Here is a 21,740-nt window from a genome sequence, read left to right on the forward strand (position 1 = left end):
TTTATTTTATTATAAACTCTATTTGGAACACGATTTTCAGATATGATTCACATACACCACTGAATGTACCTCCACAATTATATCTTCACACAACATGAAGGTAAGGATATATGACATTTATACATGGGAGTTCGATTCTTTAAACAATCAGGGGACGGTGTTGCTGAGTCATTAATAGGAGAGAAAGGGTGTATCTTTAAATTTTGCACAGAAGATTTTTGTGAAAATATAGTCTGGCATCTGAGGAATGTAGGGTTGACACTTTCCAAAAAATGACAAAATTCAAACAAATACTTCCATATTGTCCCCTTATCGACCAAAATAATACTCATACACATAGGGTGACCATATTTTCTTCGGAAAAAAGTGGGACTTTCACATTTTCTTGGCCAAAAAGTGGGACAATTTTTGAAATGATAATTAAATGGACACCCTAGCTGCAAACAGGCGTTGATGTACTTCATTGGGGACATGTTGAAAATCTGTGCCCCGACCGGGACTCGAACCCGGGATCTCCTGCTTACATGGCAGACGCTCTATCCAACTGAGCCACCGCGGGCACAGAGGATAGTGCGTCTGTAGGGACTTATCCCTTGCACGCTCCCCGTGAGATCCACATTCCCAACATGTCCTACATCCATTGGATAGAGTGTCTGCCATGTAAGCAGGAGATCCTGGGTTTGAGTCCCGGTCGGGGCACACATTTTCAACATGTCCCCAATGAAGTACATCAACGCCTGTTTGCAGCTAGGGTGTCCATTTAATTATCATTTCATTTCTAGCAAAGCTGCAAGGTCATCCACGGTAACTGTTCCTTCTGGAACAGATACTACCGTCATATATAGTTAAAATATGGCTTCCCGGCCATTGACCTTCTTGTGCAAACGCACACGCTATGCCCGAACTCGTACGGGACTTGGTAGATTAATCTGCCACGAGTAATGAGTATGATGGGCAAACATCTATTAGGCGCACTACGAATGTAGTGGTGTAGAACATGTTGGGAATGTGGATCTCATGGGGAGCGTGCAAGGGATAAGTCCCTGCAGATGCACTATCCTCTGTGCCTGCGGTGGCTCAGTTGGATAGAGTGTCTGCCATGTAAGCAGGAGATCCCGGGTTTGAGTCCCGGTCGGGGCACACATTTTCAACATGTCCCCAATGAAGTACATCAACGCCTGTTTGCAGCTAGGGTGTCCATTTAATTATCATTTCATTTCTAGCAAAGCTGCATGGTCATCCACGGTAACTGTTCCTTCTGGAACAGATACTACCATCAAATATAGTTAAAATATGGCTTCCCGGCCATTGACCTTCTTGTGCGAACGCACACGCTATGCCCGAACTCGTAATGAGTATGATGGGCAAACATCTATTAGGCGCACTATGAATGTAGTGGTGTAGGACATGTTGGGAATGTGGATCTCATGGAGAGCGTGCAAGGGATAAGTCCCTGCAGACGTGCTACCCTCTGTGCCCGCGGCGGTGGCTCAGTTGGATAGAGCATCTGCCATGTAAGCAGGAGATCCCGGGTTCGAGTCCCGGTCGGGCACACATTTTCAACATGTCCCCAATGAAGTACATCAACGCCTGTTTGCAGCTAGGGTGTCCATTTAATTATCATTTCATTTCTAGCAAAGCTGCATGGTCATCCACGGTAACTGTTCCTCTGGAACAGATACTACCGTCATATATAGGGACAATTTTTATTTCTCGTTAAATATCACTTTTAATGCTAACATTTCTTCTTCCTCTGCAAATATAGCCTTCACTGATATTTGTGTGTGTGTGTGTGTGTGTGTGTGTGTGTGTGTGTGTGTTTGTGTGTACAAAACCAAACAAAGAATGGAAAGACTGGAAAGAAGTACATTTCAAGTTTTCAGAAATTTACTTATTAAGAAATGTAACATTTATAACACAGAATGTAGAAGGACATACAGTAACAATCACTACAAAAAAGTTCTTAGTGAATACAAGGAATTTATGGTTTTGTGGATTCCACACTGCAATCATATTTCTTCGAAGATGAAATTTCATTCAGCAACTCAGGTTTGCCTAATAGGTATGAGTAGAAGTCAGTGCAATTGCATTTACTGAAGTTTAAACAGGTCAGTAAAATACACGTAACGCTCCTCGCCGTAAATCTATTCCTCTCATCTGTCCACTGTGACAATAGTAAGCTGAAAACTCTTTCTATTTGCATTGTGGGCAGGGAGTGAAAAGAAATACTGCACTATATTAAGCAATTCTCTGAACTGTTCATTACACTGGCAAGATCTGAAAAACCTACACCATTTTTCATGTGTCATCAACTGATTCCATTGTTCACTGTCTGTTTCCACTTGTTGTTTTACAAATGACTGTATATGAACTATTTCATCAAATAAGAGGCTGTATGCCCTTTTCATTTAGCCACATTAAAGTATTTTCAACTACTGACCATTCTGGTGGATCTGTGAGCATCATCCATGAGAATACAGAAAACTCAGCTATTCCCTGTAACCATGAGGATAAATAGTCTACTGAAGATTCATAAAACGTTGATACTGCTATGTCAAATTTCTTAACAGACTGGTCATCACAATCATTCAGCAGTTTTTTTACACTTAGTGGTACACTACGTTCACGTTTCCCTGAATTTAGACGTGTCAAAGCTTTATTTAAGACTACTAATACTTCAAATATGGAATTATTCGTTTATCAATGCTCAGAATTGATTGTTGGAAAACACTCATTTGTGAATGTACAAAAAGTAAATAATATTCATTTATAGGATCACTGAAAAAACTCTTTAAGATTGCAGGGCACTTTGAGTTAGACTGTGACAAAAAGTAAGATTTCAAAGGTTCATACATTTTCAAGATCCTTTCTATGGCTGGCAACAATGAGAGCCATCTTGTTTTGGAAAAGGAAAGTAAATTTTTGTAAGTGACACCAACATATCCACAGAATTCAGTGCGTTCTGCAACACGAATAGAAAAAAAATATGAAAATGGTTGTACAACTTCATGACAATGCAGTCAATGTCAACAGGTAAGACATCACAAGCACTTTGAAGTGTGTTATGAACAACATGTGCTGGGCAACCTATGCCAACAATGTTAGAGTTTTTTTAATTTTTCTTTCAGATGTGTGAAAACATTATTACCCTCTTTCTTCATTAACCCCCCAAAATCACAGTTGGTATTGACTGCACCAAATGCAACACACTTTGAGATGATACTGAATGACTGTATAACATGAGAAAGATAACTGGAAATTGTTTCGGACTTTTCGTTCTGCAATTCATCAAGATCCAGCAATTTCGTCTGCAGTCCACCCCCACTTACAGAAAAATACTGAACTATCACAGGAAAAATGTGCTGGTAGATATTGAAAAGTATTTTGCACTGTTTACAGCAGCTATTACCTGTTTCTGGAAATGCGGAGCTATAACATTGTTGATAATTGCTTCACACTTTGTTCTTCCACACGAAACATTTTCTGCAATCTTAGAATCAGGAAATTTTTTTTTTGTTTACTTGAACACTAAAGTCATTAGAACGATACCTTTGGCGGTGTTTAACAACATGGAATGACAGGGTTCCTTCTGCTGCAGCTACGTTTTTCTGTTCCTGTGTATTTGAAGTTACAAAATATCTCGTCATTTTTTGCGAGGAACCTGCCGATCGAAGATTCTTCCAGTGTTTCTCTGATTCCATATGATGCTTGAGATCTGCAGAACCACCATGAGACACGGATACAGCACAGTTACATACGTTACATTTTGCTGAACAGTCATTGTCTGTAGCAGTGAAGCAAGGAAATTTCCTCTGAAGCTCTTCCGAGAACATTGATTTTCGTTTCGGCATCGCCACGAGATGCTAGCACTTCACGAAACTGGTACAGAGTGCTGACAACAATGGCAAGCAAAAGCTAAGAAAATAAGAGTACGCAACAATTATAGTGCTTAAGCTGTACATTATCCGGGGTACCAACGTACGGAATGTCAGTTTCAATTGATAGTTTATAAAATCGACACTCAGAAAATATTTTAACCACTCTGTAAACGTCTGAAAATAATCCTCGAAAATCGGGACAAATTCTTGAGCCTCAAAAAACGGGACAATCCCGATTAATCGGGACATATGGTCACCCTACATACACATGAAACAAGGCACTTTGACAATACCAGAGTAGTGCATCACACCAATGTTCCTCATGCAAAGGAGCCACTACATGAGCTCAAACCCTGGGGTCATTGATTATGAAATACAGTATAGCCCCGATTTTGCGTGACTTCGATTTAGCGTAAACCCGCATTTAACGCAAGAAATTTCAGGTCCTGAAAATTATTCCACAAGTACAATGCAATTTTATATTCGGTTTAACGTAATTCGCATTACAGCAAAACCCGCATTTAGCGTTAGGAATATTAAATATTGAAAACAATTGCAATAGTGGCTTTTGCAGCCCAAATGCAAGCCACACTTTTCTTCTGATTTTCGGAATTCAAAAAACCGCCTGCAATTAACACTCGAGTGCAAAGCTTAAGGAGTTCCGAAAAATGCCGCTAGCTGCCGCTGTAAGTGCTTGCGGCCTTTATTGCTGCTAGAAGCCGCTACAAAAGCCGTTGTGTTAAGTTTCGAGTAATGAATGTTAAGCTATTTTTTATCATGGGCGAATTTACCAATTTTCCAAATATTCATAGCAATTAAAAAAAATTCTTCACATATATACCATCAAAACGGACGTTTTGAAGAAATTTGACAAGTATGGCTTTATATTTCAACAACTCCAGCTAATGACAGCAGTGCTCGCAAAAACGTTTGTTTCAGTCTGATTTTCAACTTCGGTAAGACATGGAGACAGCAAAAGTAACAACTTTCAGCTTGTTCCAACAGCAGAAAAGCATTTTCTGGACCAAAACGTGGCCGCCACTATGAATTAGAAGTCGTAGTGAACGATTTGTGAGGAAGCAGCAACAGTGCTTACCTGTACCTACAGATATAATTAACGTAAAAGCACGACAGAAAATCCAAGATTTTAAAGGGAGCCGCAACTGGGCCTGAAAAATACGTGGAAAAAGTCGCATTTCAGCCCTAAATCATCAAACTGCGCACCATAAATTCATGCTGGCTTGTACAGCCGATGGGCATAAACTGCCACCATTCGTTTCACACGAAAGACTTTATTAACCAAAGTCCGAAGTGTTTCCTAAAGATGTTGTTGTACATGCTAACGAAATTGGCTGGTTCATGGAGGATATAGTTTTAGAGTGGATCAGACCTGTCTGGCATTGTCGTCCTGGTACCTTGCTAGGTTTGCCACGTGTGCTTGTTTTAGATTCGTATGCAGGCCACTGTACACCAGCTGTGGGGGAAAAAAAATTAGCAGATGGTTAAGCGGACTTAGCTATAATTCCAGAATGGATGACGTCCATTCTGCATCCTTTAGATGTTTGTTTAAACAAACCTTTTATGGACAAGCAGAAAAATATGTATACACAGTGCCTAAGGAAAGAAAATAGGCAATTAACGCCTACAGGACATGTTAAGTGTGAAAGTTTGTCTCAAGTGTGCATGTGCATTAGTCAATCTTGCAAACGTCTCCCAAGTGAAACTATTCGTCATGCATTTAAAAAAAATACTGTATTTCTAATGCGCTTGTGGCACAGAGGATGATGCTTTGCACAGAAGTAGGGACAAGGAATTGCTAGCGTTAATAATAAAACATGAAAAATCACGACTGTGTTCCGGTATGCAGTGCAGCGAGCTCGCCTGCGACGTCACTGCTTACAGCTCACGTGCGTGTAGATCCGGAATATTGTATTTCGATAGATACAGTATCGTGAATTTTCACTGTTGTCAGTGATTTGTGACGTAATTGTAATTTTAAGTGTCCCAAATCCTTGACAGGTAGGGGCCACTTAATATGCTATCCATCATATGATGAGCCATATCTTTCTTTTAAGTGAGGCTTGAAATCAGGGTAAAATTTATTTATTGTTTTTCCAAGTCTCATTTCTGGGGTGAGGCTTGCATTCGAGGTCGGCTTGCAATCGGGTAAACACGGTAACGACAGTACTTGAAGCGGCTTCTATCGGGATTTTTCGGAACTTCCGTACGCTTTGCCTCCAAATGTAATAATCGTGTAATGCGGGCTTTAAGAACCTATGAACTCCAGCATTTTTATTGGATACGATCAATCATCTTCCATATCGATTCCTGCTACATGCACGAGCAAGCTCGAACTTAGCTGACCGTGGCCGAAGACTAATAATGTACAGTGCACTAACACTCATGCCGCATTGTATGCTTGCACGTGGCTGAGCTCTGCCCAAGCCTGTACATTCATAGCAGCATTACAGTATAGTGTCAGTTTACGCAAGTTTGCATCAGTTTGTGTATTGTACGGAGAATCCAGCTTCTATCAGTTTGCTCACTCACATTCATTGTTGTAGTGAAGTTGACTGTGGCAGCAAAAAGAAAAATTCCATCTGTCGCGGAGAAAGTGAATTTGATTCGGAAAGTGGGGGGAAACGCAAATGTGCTCATAAGTGAAATGGCTCGACGCCTGGGACTTGCAAAGTCTTCATTGTTAGGAATATTGAAAATTTACCAATCGATGGGGTATTGATAAAAATGAAAGCATGTACGATATCAGGGAAATTTTGGTTAACATAATTCAAAGCTTTGAATGGTTGGCTGGATAGGTTCAAAAAACACTATGGGATAACTTGCAGGGCAGTATGTGGAGAGAGTGCTGCAGTTAGTGATGAAAGTGTTGAACACTGGAAAGAAGAGGTGCTGTCACCCATCTTGGAGGGTTTCGAATCAAGGGATGTGTACAATGTGGATGAAACAGGCCTGTTTTACCAACTCATGCCCACTAAAACCGTAAGTGTTAAAGGAGAAGCATACCACAAAGGAAGAATGAGCAAGCAGAGAATTACTGTTCTCTTATGCAGCCACGCAGATGGCAGCGACAAGCTGGATCCCACAGTAATTGGTAAGTTCCACAAACCACGTTGCTTTAAGAACAGTGCTACACTGCCATGTAAGTATTATAGCAGCAAAAGTGCTTGGATAACTGTGGACTTATTCATAAAGTTCTTGCAAGCTTCTGATGCACGAATGGGTGCTAGAAACAGGAAGGTTGTTCTCTTTATGGACAAGTGTCCAGCTCATCCAACAAACTTGGGATTTCTGCAGAATGTGAAAGTGCATTTCTTTCCTGCACATTGCACAAGCAGACTCCAGCCCATGGTTCTAGGGATTATTCATAGCCTGAAAAGCAAGTATCAGAAAGCTCTTGTCCTTAAAGCACTTGCCTTTATTGAAAGGAATGAAGTGCTTAAATTGAACATCCTGCAAGCAATGCATTTCCTCACAGGAGCTTGGAAAATGGCAACAAAGGAAACCATCTCAAATTGCTTTCATAAGGTTGGATTTAATGTAATGAGCTCTCATGACAAAGACGGTGATGAAGTAGTAGTGGACATGCATGATTGGGTGCAGGTATCTAACAACTTCCCCCTCACTTTTAATGAATTTGTGGCTTGTGATGATAATTCCATCACTACATGCATCCGAGATGTTGAGGAAATCTGCAAAGATGAAGTAAAGCAGAATGATGAAGGTATTGAAGAAGACAATGTTAGGGATGAAAAAATGCAAACACCAACATTCAGTGAAGCTATTGCCAGCATAGACATTGTCCGGAGATTTGTCACAGCATTTAAAGTGGAGTGCCATTGTTGATTACAGGTATTTCAAAAAATGAGGCACTGTGAAAGTTGTGTAAAAATGTGTTGTATATAGGAAAAGTAACTTGATTTATTATATTACTGTAATTGTGTAAGTATTTTGTGGATGTTTCAATTTTGTACTGTGCAAGGAAAACACGATCTTGTGCTACAAAAAAAGTTGTAATTACAGTATAGTGTGTAGGGTAGGTGACTCCTAGTTTTATTGTTGTTATTGTGTAAATTATGTGTGTTGGTGCAATTGATGTCAATACAGGCAAAGAGTTCTGGAAAAGGTTTGCTTTCTATCGAAACGTCGATTTAAGGTAAACTCCCATTTAAGATTAAAAAATTCTGGTTCCTACAAAAACGTTAAATAAGGGTTCTACTGTAGATAATAGTGACAAAATTCACTGAGGTGTTTTGTTTTTAGCATCACCAAAGTATCATCTGTAATTTTTGATAATGAAACCCATGGTTTAAATATTCCACTGATCTGATTGGAGATTATCACAACCTCAGATTGGGGAATAATCAGAAAGAAGATCAGTCTAACTTTTTCAACATACAGGTATTTCCGAACAGTAGAAAACCTAAACTGGAATTGCTGGACAGTGACTTAAATCTCAGTCCTCAATATGAGTCCTCTGCCTCACCTTCCTCAGCACAATTTCCGGAGTGCTCCAGGAAGAGTGCGTATTACACGTAATGTCCATGTCTCCAGCAATTCTGAAGAAGAGAGTCACAGGACTGGACAACAAACTTTTATCTTCCGTTGCTGGTCCTTAACAACTTGTTTCCTAAAGTTATTAAAAATCAAGGAACATGCACAGTATGTCAGAAATCAGTACTCCTGATAACAGACTGAAGTTTATATATGGGATGTAACACAATGATAGACAGAAGCCACAAAACAGGATAACATCACTATTAATTTAAATTTAATGGCTATAAACGATCAGTCACAGGTAACAGTTACGTTTAACAATCATTTCTTAAATGTAGTACAAATATATTGATAAACAGTTCAAGAGAAAAATCAAAAGAGTATTTTGAACAATCAACTTACATATAGTTCAAACACATGGAGGTTTCTCCCATTTCTCCTTCTGAAATCAGGAAAATTATATATTCTCTCAAAAATATAAGCTCATCTGAATTTGATGGGGTTTCCAACAGAGTACTAAGACTTTCTCCCATGTATTACTCACTCTCTTCTGAAATGTGTAATGAACCATTAATTCAGGGTATCTTTCTAGAGAGACTGAAATATATCACTGTTAGACCCCTCTATAAGAAAGGCATAGAAAAGATGTCAATAACTAGTGAACTGTTGCACCTAATCACCAGTATTATTCTCAATTACTCAGAGTTTGGATTTCAGAAAAGTTGCTCAACTCAGACTGCCATTTATAAATTCACTCACCAAATTTCACAAGTGCTAAATAACAAAACAGCGGCAGTAAGTATTTTCTGCGACCTATTTAAGGCATTTGAATATGTGAATCACAACATTCTCCCGTATAAACTGCGGTTTTATGGGATTGGTGGTATAGCAAGCCAATGGATAACATCATATCTAAGTAAAAGAATGCAGAAAGTTATACCTAACAATTCAACCAATGTAAACAGAGGAGATCCTCCTAACTGGGGCGAAATCACTTATAGGGTTCAACAAGATTCAACCTTGTTGTTGTTGTTGTGGTCTTCAGTCCTGAGACTGGTTTGATACAGCTCTCCATGCTACCCTATCCTGTGCAAGTTTCTTCATCTCCCAGTACCTACTGCAGCCTACATCCTTCTGAATCTGCTTAGTGTATTCATCTCTTGGTCTCCCTCTACGATTTTTACCCTCCACACTACCCTCCAATAATAAATTTATGATCCCTTGATGCCTCACAACATGTGCTACCAACCGGTCCATTCTTCTCGTCAATTTGTGCCACAAACTCCTCTTCTCCCCAATTCTATTCAATACCTCATCATTAGTTATGTGATCTATCCATCTAATCTTCAGCATTCTTCTGTAGCACCACATTTTGAAAGCTTCTATTCTCTTCCTGTTCAAACTATTTATCGTCCATGTTTCACTTCCATACATGGCTACACTTCATACGAATACTTTCAGAAACGACTTCTGATTCAACCTTAGCTCCACTATTGTTTTTCATATATTTAAACAACTTTCTGCCTAACATTCAACAAGCAGAATTAGTTATTTCTGCTAATGACACTAGTATTGTAGTCAATCCAAAAAAACACACATCACCATAAGAAGTGGGAATAATGCTCTTAAAATATTACTTAGTGGTTTTCTGTGAATGGCCTCTCTCTCAATTTTAAAAACGCACAGCACATTCATCTCTGCACATCTAGGGTTATTACACCAACAATAAGTGCAACATGTGGTGAGGAAAAGATAAGTAGAGTGAAAACATCAAAATTTTTAGGTGTCCATATTGATGAGAATTTAAACTAGCAAAAACACTTTTTGGAACTCCTACAATAATGTACTTCAGCTACATTTGGACTTCGAATCACTGCAAATCTTGGTGAGAGAAATTGGTAAGTTGACACATATCGTGTATTTTCAGTCAGTAATGTCATATGGAAAAATGTTCTGGGGTCACTTACCATTAAGAAAGAAATTGCTCATTGTTGAAAAAGTGCTGTAAAGATATGTGGCACTCACCAACAGTTATCTTTTAGATATCTGTTTAAGGAGTTAGGCATTCTGACTACTGACCCTTGAGTACGTTTATTCTCTCGTAGTTTTTTGTAAATAATCCACCACATTTCAAAAGTAATAATGATGTACCTTATTACAATAGCAGACTACATAATTACAATACTCCTGTGGCCACAGGAGTGTACACATCGGCGTGTCAATATATGTACTACACTACTGCTGGAAAACGAACTAGTGTTCGAAAACTGGTGTGAATGTTGATTTCTGTTGTGTGTTATTGGGCTCAATGCATCAATCCACTATAGGTGAGTTGTTTCCCTTTACTTATTTTACATAGAAGGAAAAAATGACACTGATTAGCACAACAGGGGGTGCACAATGCTACCACCGAAATTTCTGATCACTTACCACATGATACAAAATGTCTTACAGCAAAGTAAAAATTGAAAACAAATTGAAAAATTTTATCGTTGACAAGTCCTCCTATTCTACAGAAGAATTTCTAATTTGGAAATGTGTAAAAGGTGATGGTTAGGAAAATTATCAACTCACAACAGTACTTGGGGGAAAAAAAAAAATTGGTAGATGATGAGCGTGTAGGCATATTTACATATGAATGTAAAATGGCCAGTTCCACACCATTACAATTAATTGCACAAATGATTCATGGAACATAAAACCGACTAGATGATTACAGCTTTGTAAATTATTGATGGTCAGTCAGGTTAACCACAACTTTTCCACCCACAAATTTTGATTAGTAACTACTAATAATTTTAAAAGCTTCTAAATATTCTAGTGAAATGATGTATGTCAGGGATGGCCAAGAACACGGCACATGTGCATGCATGCGTGCTGAGCTTTCACACGTGTGCGGATCGCTCCCTTCTGGCGTCACACGTCCCCCACCACCACACCAGCTGACTGCAAGCGCACAAGTGGAACTACGAGCACGCCGCATGCGACAGTGCATTCACGTAAAGAATACCGCCCTGCTAGCATGTGGCTCAGTTTCATATTACGACATTTGATAATATTAAGCTCTGTACAACACATCATATTGAGCAATACTGAATCTTTGTTGGCTGTTGGTACACATACAGAAAAATAACAATGGCGCTGGGTTTGATTTTTTGATCCATTTTCATCTACAGCTGCACAATGTGCAAGAGATATTTGGATTTTTTTGTTAAATTAACAGTTTTACAAATAATATACCTTTGTACATAATAACACACATTAATACATTAATTAATGATGAATACTTAAATAAATGTTGTTACGTTATATACAGAGAGATAAAATACAAATATTCTTCTGAATGAGACTACATTGGGTAAACACACAAAAATTTAGTTTTGTAGGTATTCATTTACTGTGTGAAAGCAGTGATCAACCAAGTATGACTTCAGTTTAGATTTGAAGTGACCAAGGTTTTGTACGTGTTTAATGGTATCTGGTAAGGCATTGTATAGTTTGATACTAGGATAAGGCTGTTTTGAAATAACTTTGTGTTGGCGCTTTGAACATGTACACCCAATTTTTGTCTTGTATCGTAGCTGTGTATTGTGTGATTTTGAGTGATGAGTGGTCTTTTTGTGTGTAAGTTTTGCTTTAAATACATTATATTTTCAAGTATATATATATGCAAGGAAGCGGCAGGATCATCCTTTTTTTGAAACAATGGTCTACATGATTTGCGATTATCTACCCCTTCCATTATTCTTATTTTTTTTTTTTTTTTAATTTGGAATGTTTTGATGGCATCTCCAGAATTTCCCCAGATCATAATCCCATACCGGAGGTGAGTGTGTACAACTGCATAATACATACACACTGAAGGGTGTTGTAGCTGGTACAATTTTTTAATGTACGCAGCACAAAACAAGAAGTACTTCATTTTTTGTTCATTTTCTCAATTTGTGCTTTCCATTTCAAGTTGTCTTGTAGATGAAGTCCAAGAAATTTGGTACAGGCTGTTTTGGCAATTGTCTGTCTGTATAGCTCTAGATTGCGTGAAATCAGATTTTTTGTTCGTGCTGTGTGTATATCCATAGCAGCAGTTTTTTCAGTGTTTATTATTAAGTCATTGTCATCAAGTAACATGTTAGCCTGTCAGTGGTTTCTTTTATGATTTTTACAAGAGTTTCTTCTGAGTTTCCTGTAATTAGAACACTCGTATCATCAGCAAATTGAAATATTTTACTGCTGTCATTGCTTATGCTTAGGTCATTTACATAGAGTAAGAACAGAACAGGACCCATTACTGATCCTTGTGGCACTCCATATTTAACAGTCAGTAGCTTGGAATTATATTTCCTAATGACATTGTTCCTTTCTTGATCTATTTCCACATATTGTTACCTGTTTTTAAGATAAGAGCTGAGCCAGTTGTTAGCTGTTCCCTTAATGCCAAGATTTTCTAGCTTGTGTAGCAATTTGTCATGATTTATGGTGTCAAATGCCTTTGACAAATCTAAAAATATGCCCATGGTAAGTTTTTTGTTGTCTAATGTTATCAGTGCCTCTAATAGAAAGGAGTGAACTGCAGATTCGGTTGAGCGGTTTGCTCTAAATCCATGTTGAGATTCTGACAGAATGTCATTTACCTCTAAGAAGTCTGTTAGCCTCTTATTGAAAATTCTTTCTAATATTTTTGAGAAAACAGACAGAAGTCCCAGTGGTCTGTAGTTGGAAACATCATCTTTGTTTCCTTTCTTGTATAATGGCTTTACTTTTGCTATTTTCAAACATGAAGGAAAAGTTCCTGTAGCAAAAGATAGATTTCATAGGTGGGTTAAGGGCTCCATAATCAAGTCCCCACACTTCTTTATAATGAAATCAGGTATATCATCTACACCTGCACAGTGTTTCATTGTAAGACTTTTTATTGTAACCTGTACTACTTCTACATTTGTTGGGTACAGAAACGTTGATCTGCTTGAGACTTTTTTCCCTGTTTCTGTATGTTGTTTTCTATTAGAAGTTTGTTGTAGTAGTTTCTCTGTTACATTTATAAAATAGTTATTAAACATATTAGCTACTTCCTGTGTTTTCCAAGCCAGCCTTTAATACTATATTATTAACTCTACTTTTGTAAGATTTGGTTTCTTTTTTTACAACTTGCCAGATTGCTTTGGTTCTGTTTGAAGCATTTTCTATGTATTTGTCATTGTCTCGTTCTTTGCCTCCTTTATTATTTTATTTAAGATAGATTTATATTTTTTAAAGTAACTATCAAACTCCTGAGTTGTGTTGTAGCTTCTTGCAATATTGCGAAGGTACCGTTTTCTAGCACAAGATTTCCTTATACCATTAGTAATCCACTTGTTGCTTTTAGTGGTTCGTGTTGTTTTGGATTTCAATGGAAAAGCAAGATCAAAATAATATTTGAAAATATTCATGAATGTCTGACCAGAAATATTTTCTGTACTATACACTATCTCCCATGATTCTTGTTGGAGATAATTCTGGAATATTTGTACTGCAGTATTACTGAAAGTTCTGCCCACGTGTGTAGTCTTCCTCATATAATTATAGGATGGATTAGTGTTTACACAAAAGCTTATACTCTGTGCATGATGGTCTGCCAGTCCAGCTTTTATTACAACTGATTTATATTTTGTTTTGGAGCTTCTTATTATTTGGTCTATGGTACTGCTAGAATGATTCGTTTTAAGTGTAGGGGAGTGGATTGTAATCTCCAAATTATTGGCTGTTAATATGTTCATCAGCTCAGATTTTGAATTGCTTTGCTTACTAAAATCTACATTTAGGTCTCCACAAATAAGAACTGTTTTTCGATTTGTTACTACTTTAGTTAGTAAAGTATCAAGCCGAGTATTGAATTTTTTTAGGTGGGTATCTGGAGATCTATATAAACATATTACAATTAATTTGAATGCTGGAATTTCAATGCCTGATATTTCAAAATCTTTCTCAGTGTTTAGGGATTCAACATTGTCTAAGTTATTGAATTCGTTATCTTTCTTTATGTATATGCAATTCCCTCCAGGTGTAAACTTATTTCTACAAGTTTGCGCTGCTAACACATAATCTGTTATTTTCACTGTCTTTAACTCATTTTCTTTCAGCCAGTGTTCAGTTAAGCACAGTATATTAACTTATCTGGGTTCACTTGATAGCAAGTTTTCAAGCTCTCTTTCTTTATTCCTAAGTGACTGTATATTCTGATGAAGAAGAGTGACCTGGTGAGATTTTAGGTTTGTTCTGATTGTACTTAGTTGACCACTTACCTTTATTGCTGAATTTAAATTGTGTGAGAAATCTTCGTTCTCATCTAGAAGCGTGAATTGGTTTTTTCCATTGGTCATACGAAAATGTCCTGATGGTGAAAAGAGGCAGTTCTCCATCTCTCTGGTGATTTTACTTGTGTGGTCGATGTTAAGGTGGTTTCTGTTTTTGTTGCAAGGACTGTTACTGGAGGTGGTGTTGATAGGTGCACTAGTTATCGTAATTTGGTCTTGAGGCTTTTTGGGAATAAAAAATCTTGTAGATGACATGGTCGCCTTACATTTCTTCTCACTGGTATTGCTGAACTTCCTCCTGTTGCTGGGGTGGTAGTAGTTGATTGTTGGTGTTCACTGATACATGTAAAATTAGATGTCCTTGGTGATACTTTTAAGACTGGATCTGCTGATGTTCTTTGTGGGTCTCCTGTAGGTACTGCTTCTGGTTTCCAGTGCCCAGTTCTTCTTGTTGTACCTTGAATATCTTCGGGTGTGGAACATGGTTCTGCTGCTTTTTTTGGGTTAGATGCTTTTGCCGGTATCACAGCCTGGTTTAGTCGATTGTAGTTTTGTTTCGCTGTGTCTTCTTTGAGTGATGAAGGTGTAGTACAGTTATTTTTTGCGCCTCCTCGTTTATCTTTCATAACTATCGAGTTGTGTAAGTCCGTTTCTGCTTCTGATTTTTCTTGTGTTTTCACTGTCATATTTGCTGAAAGGTCTTCACATTGTACGTATGTTAGAGCTGGTATTTGCAGATTGGCACTTACTGCTAGTTGTAAATGTCTGCATAATTTCTCTTTGCCTTCCATTCGCAAGTGAAGTCCATGTTTTGTATAATCGCTTCTACTGAGGAATGTATTGACATCCACTACCGTTACACGCTCATAATTTTTTGCTGTCCTCATTGAGAATTCGTTTGCAGCATAGATTCTGTTGTTTAGTTCTGGCACATCGTATCTGTACGGAACCGTGCACAAAATAACTTTTGTGTGGATTGTCTTATGAAGAGAATCTGTTAAGGCACATTTGAAATCCTGAAATGTCTTTAGGATGTCGTTTATCCCACCTATAATGACGAAACTGTCATTTTTCGTATATTCATTCGTCTTCCCATCTATGTTACAAACCACATCCTTTAACTGTGCGTTAGGTTTTATTACAGAAGAGATGTAGTGTTTTTGATTTTGAGAACTGGCTCAAAATGGCTCTAAGCACTATGGGACTTAACACCTGTGGTCATCAGTCCCCTAGAACTTAGAACTATTTAAACCTAACTAACCTAAGGACATCACACACATCCATGCCCGAGGCAGGATTCGAACCTGCGACCGTAGCGGTCACGCGGTTCCAGACGGAAGCACCTAGACCGCACGGCCACACCGCCTGGCGTTTTGAGAACTGTTCATAATTTTTGCACAGTGTAGACCATGACTGTCAGAAAGAATTAATACGCTCTGTCTCTTGTTATCACTGTGTATCATTTTTGGGGGCACTGGTCGATTGCTTTTTTTACAGTGTTCATTTGTATTAACACTGTTGGTTTTGTCAGCACTGTTGGTTTTGTCAGGGCACTTCATAACACAAACATTTGAGTCACTCGCTGTAGTAGTTTTGCTTCTGGTCCATTCATGCTGCTTTTCTTTCTCACTATTTGCAGTTTTTGTCGGTTTCGTTTTGATTGGTGCACTCGATTTCAGATAACCTAACAGTTCGGTATTTTTATTTCGAAGTTTCGCTAAATCATTCTTTAAAGTGTTAATCGCTGTTTGCATGCTTATGATACACTCTTTTAAATGTTCAATTTCTGTTACACATTTGTTACATGGAATATTTTCACTTTCAACGGCTGTATTTCCGCCTGGCAGAACATCGCGCACATCACACTAGTGAGCTATTTTATTTGACTTGATATACGTACCAGTAGTTCACTATTTCTAGACAGAATTTCCGGACACTTGAGTTATAATACCAAGCACAATGCATTTACGACTGCAGTATTCACTGATTTTTACGTATGTCCTACATTTTTCGTTCAATTTACGTTTATATTTGTAGAGCTAACACACTTGCAGTTTACACTTTCCGCCATCTTATCATCTCACTGCATTACACCAACAATATCGTGCTTCTCACATCGTCACTCATAAAATTCTTACAACACTTAAGCTGAGATATAGAAACGGACATAAAAGTAGTCTACAGCATTCAGTATGATGTGGAATAAGTGATTCCAACTACATGTGAAACAAGCAAATTTTATTATCTGAAACTACTGTACAGAATTTGCAATAACTACAATTCTCAACAAAACATATTTCAAATACAACAAAATTATCACCATTAATTTAATTATTTTTGGTTCGCTGTAGACATAATAAAGTTCATATCCGGCATACGGATAAACGTAGACAGTTTCTCGTATTTTCGTCACTCAGATTGCCACGTAATAGTGACTTATTTAGTTTCATAATCGAAAAAAACCTTTCGCACATGTATGTCAATCCAGATATTGATATAACTTTTGCAGCCTCATTGTGGAGACGGAGAAACTATTCCCGAGGAAAACCTTCATAAAAAAATTTTGTCCTTTAAACGGGAATTACACTGCAGATCGATCAATTCCATTTGCAAATGCACTGGGGCACTTTCAACTAAAACGGCAAAGGGTCTAGAAAATAGTTCAAGAAAAGATGTCAGACTGCAGTGTCCTGAAAACGTTTACAAAATTATGCCTGTAGTTCCTCCAACACAGAAACGAATTCGTCAGAAGTTGCGTTTTCTCTGACTTTAGAGAGCGTAGGGATATGGGCGGTATTCTTTGCCATGAGTTGTTCCTTCCATAATGCGAGTTTCTTATTAAATGCATCCACTTTTTTCATCAGATCAGAAATAAGCTCCTTCTCACATTGCAAAGGCGTTCAAGTGTGCAGTCAGATCAACTGAAAAGGAGAGGTCTGCAATCCATTTTGGATCTTCTAATTTTGACTCTGCCTTTCCTTTTTTCCTCCAGGAGCTCAACAATAGCGAGTCTTAAAATTGAAAAATCTCTCGAGGCATGACTCTTGACTTAACCAACGTATTTCCCAGTGGTAAATAACATCTCCCTACTCTTCGTTCAGTTTCATGAGGAACTGTTGAAACTGACGGTGTACTAAGCCATGCGACTTCAAAAAATTTACTATTGTGACTACCAACTTCATCACGTGCTTCAAATTTGCATATTTAGCACAAAGAGCGTCTTGGTGTTCATAACAATGATTCTGTACAAATCTTACGTCGATCGTCCTAGTTTTTTATGCAACAATGCTACAAGCCTATTTTGAGCCCTCAAATTGCTGGCGGCGCTCCATCCATGGTGACTGAGACTAACATTTTCCAGTTCAGGTCAACGGCTTCAACTGCCTCTTCAACTGCTTTTAGTAAGTCGGTACCCCCCCATTGTGTCTTTCATTGGTACTAAATCTAACAGTTCTTCCGTCATGTGCAAATTTGTGTCGACTCCATGAACATAAATCGCTAGTTGTTCTGTGTCCGAAATGTCGGTTGACTCGTCCAAAGCAATCGAGAATGCAATAAACTTGCAGGCACTATCAATTAACTGCCTGCAGACATCCGCTATTGTCTGTCTGGAAAGACTAATTTCACTAAACTACTTTACTTCCAGTGGCATAAGAGTTCCGCCACATCAGCAATACACCTCTTGATGAAAACACCACCACCGAAAGGCTTATTCGCTCTTGCAATTTTGAGCGCTATTTTGTAGTTTGCTCTTAAAGACAGGTTTGGTTGCACGCTAAAAAAAAGGAAACAAAAATTGAGAACTCTAAATTCGAATTCTAACGACAAATATGTACGAATACAAACATCAGAAACACAAAGATTTGTAAGAGGTACACATGTTCGGTCCGTCTCGCTGCATAACACTACGTATTCTTAATTCTGCCAACTTGTTTGGTCTATCAGCCCCAACTAAATCATTAAGTTCTTTGTGTGTGGTGTTATAATGCCGTTCTGTTGCAAATTTTCAGTGCCCGGCGAGTATGCGACTGCATAATAGACATTGAGAATTTTCATCTTCTCTTCGAAAAAATATTGCAATTCCCATTCAGCTCTTAAGGTTCGTGGTGTTATGTCACTACCTCGCCTCTTTGTGAGTGTGTGTTCCATTGCAACAACCACTGTTCAGTACTTATAAACTTCCTACGAATCGATAACAAATAGCGAGGAATAAATATGGCTGCCACTACAAATCAACTAATGCACCCTATGCCAGATGAAAAGATGTCACATCGCACAGCTAGTCTAATGTCGCGCCGTGCCGAGCAGTGCCGCGTAAGACCGAGGAAAGCCGAGTAGTGGTGAGGCGGACCGATCCCTGGACAGCACATCTGTACACGCATGCAGTTTGGCATGCCGTGGCCGTCCCTGATGTATATGATGTGTCTGAACTTCCTCCACCTAACCACAGAAGTCTGGCTATATGAATAGAATACACAAGAAACCTTCAGTAACTGATGTACATTATTTTGTGTTGTACATGATTTCTGTGGAATTATGACAAAAGCGATTATCAAAATGGAAAAGAGGTATTTACAACAATAGAGGCAAGCTATGTAGAAAATGGATGGGTGATTCTTTCTTGTTTTCTTTTATTTCTTTACTGTTGTTGGTTTTCCTTCTCACTTGCACTGTAATAAAAATGCGTCGATTTCTGAATTTTGTCAGCCATAAACTGTACTCAGTCTGGATATTCATTAAACTATTACATCTGAATTAATCTTCATATCATAGATAAGGCATACAATAATTTGGTACTGGAAGGCCTTGGGCAAACTTTTAACCATGGAAAAAATCAGGCACATACACACACACACACACATATATATATATATATATATATATACACACACAGAAGAGATACTGTTAAAGTTATGGTGCTTTATTTCCAATATGTAAACATTCAAGTATTACATACAATATGTTGCTGTTTAATGCACCAAGCTTGAAAGTTCACTCACCTATTTTTTAAATTAAACTCAGCAGTTAGGCTGGAAGTTACAACATTTCTTTTGAAAAGCAACACTATCTGCACAAGATAAACAAAAAGAGTATACAAAGAGACGTATTGCATTTGAAAGGCACACAGAATGGCTGAAAATTTTTTGTAGATATAACAGTATGCAAAACTCACTACAGATTTTTGCATACTCTGTGACTGCTCATAATTTGTTTGCATCTTACTGAGCACACACTACAACCATAGGGCTGAGTCACTGAGCACAATGAAATCTGTATACATAATTAAATGCCCTTCACATATTCAGGTAACACTTGAAATGGCTGCTTCTCCTCCTGAACCAGTACAGCTGCAAAAGCTTCATTCACTGCCATCTCTAGACAATTGTACAGGGTTCTCTCATACTTTATCATCTTTGGTCATGCCAGTGATACATCGATATTTTGGACAAGGAACAACACTACCTAAAAATATTATCTGCAAACAAGCAGCACACAATATAATTTTTGTGAATGTTCTAATTAATTCATTCCAAAGTATTTGTATACGAAATTTTCGGTCAGTTTTCATTAGTTGTTCTCTATAGGTGTGAGTAGTGAGAGGACTCTTATCTTCAAATTATAAAGTTCTTGTAATAAAAAAAAGTTTGAGGTGGGCATATTTTGGCTTAGTAAATAGAAGACAATGATTGTCAATTAAATATAAGCATCAATGAGTATGATATCAATCATTATAATAATTAGGCATGTAATATTATAATATGGATGGCTTCTGATTTATTGTAAACAGGTAACATGACAACTACAAATTTCCTTAAAAATAAACCTTTATTTTGTAACAATATGTATAAAAATATCTTGAGTTTAGGAAAAAATGCCATTTTAAACGCTATGGTGTTATACCAGAGATTTTTTTATGGCTAAAATACACTCAATTTGTTACAAAAGTAACAAGGTGTTCTTTTTTGTTTTGCAGCTCCCCATTTGCCCGAGAGATGAGACAGGGGAAGGGGGGAGGGGGGTGGAGGAGAGAAGAGGAGCCAGGTGATGGCAGAGGGAAGGTCTGGGTGATAAATCACTACACTGTAGAACATACTGCAACTAGCCAAAGGTTTTTTGAAATGATTTTATTACACCATTACTAGTTTCAGGCCTGAGCCCATCATCAGACGATAGCGTTGACTTCTTGCAAGTTTTACATGTGTGTCTTCCTGCAAAGCACTCCTTTACAGCCAGCTGCTGTGGCCAAGCAGTTCTAGGCGCTTCAGTCCAGAACCATGCTGCTGCTACGGTCGCAGGTTCGAATCTTACCTTGGGCATGGATGTGTGTGACGTCCTTAGGTTAGTTAGGTTTAAGTAGTTCTAAGTCTAGGGAACTGATGACCTCAAATGTTAAGTCCGATAGTGGTTAGAGCCATTTAAACCCTCTTTTACATATAATAAGACAGAGGTTTTGTCTTCTTTTACAATCCATACTGAGTCATGAACAGAACAAAATGATAAATCATTATGTGAAAGAACTTCTTCATTAAGCTCAACCCCTGTAATGGTAATTACATCTCTTGTTTTACACTTCCTTCAGCACAAAAAGGTACAAACTTCAATCAATGTCATGAAATTAAACTTTAGGAGAATGAGAACAAAAATAAAAAAGAGAGACATTTGTTAAGCACTGTGGAAGGAAGAAGAAATACCAAAAGCTGGGCAACCACAATAGTGAGGATGCTCAGAGACCACAGATTAATAATGACATATCATGGCCACACCGTCACTGCCCCCACATGACATGGGCGAAAACCATCACCTGTGTGAGATCTCTATAATGAAAATCAAAGTTGCACAATTAGCAGAAATAACAGCGAGGTTGCTTTTATAAAAGCTACAGCCACCATCCCAGTGTGAAACCCATATCTTTTGGGAGCATACAATTTCCTTTCATTAGCAGGCACACAGAAAAATACAGCACATGAAGTTCTTCATGTGGATCCAGAAGCCAATCAAAAAAATCATTCACAGTTTTAGTGGAAATAGTATCAAGCATCGTGCCGATCACCATAGC

The 21,740-nt window shown here is 38.0% G+C and overlaps 1 protein-coding gene and 3 non-coding genes across 4 annotated transcripts; 3 read left to right on the plus strand and 1 right to left on the minus strand.

The window, feature by feature from the left end:
- Window positions 1–485: 485 nt before the first annotated feature.
- Trnat-ugu lies at window positions 486–560 on the minus strand. Its single transcript has one exon. It is a non-coding gene; the product is annotated as a tRNA-Thr (tRNA).
- A 505-nt stretch (window positions 561–1,065) lies between these two features.
- Window positions 1,066–1,140, plus strand: Trnat-ugu. Its single transcript has one exon. It is a non-coding gene; the product is annotated as a tRNA-Thr (tRNA).
- A 333-nt stretch (window positions 1,141–1,473) lies between these two features.
- Trnat-ugu lies at window positions 1,474–1,554 on the plus strand. The gene has a single exon. It is a non-coding gene; the product is annotated as a tRNA-Thr (tRNA).
- Window positions 1,555–7,244: 5,690 nt separating this feature from the next.
- On the plus strand, window positions 7,245–7,742 carry LOC124799003. Its single transcript, XM_047262539.1, has one exon. The coding sequence runs from the start codon at window positions 7,245–7,247 to the stop codon at window positions 7,740–7,742; it is 498 nt and encodes a 165-aa protein (XP_047118495.1).
- The last annotated feature ends 13,998 nt before the right edge of the window (window positions 7,743–21,740 follow it).

Source organism: Schistocerca piceifrons, chromosome 5 (genome assembly GCF_021461385.2).
Source record: "Schistocerca piceifrons isolate TAMUIC-IGC-003096 chromosome 5, iqSchPice1.1, whole genome shotgun sequence".
Classification (NCBI taxonomy): Eukaryota; Metazoa; Arthropoda; class Insecta; order Orthoptera; family Acrididae; genus Schistocerca; species Schistocerca piceifrons.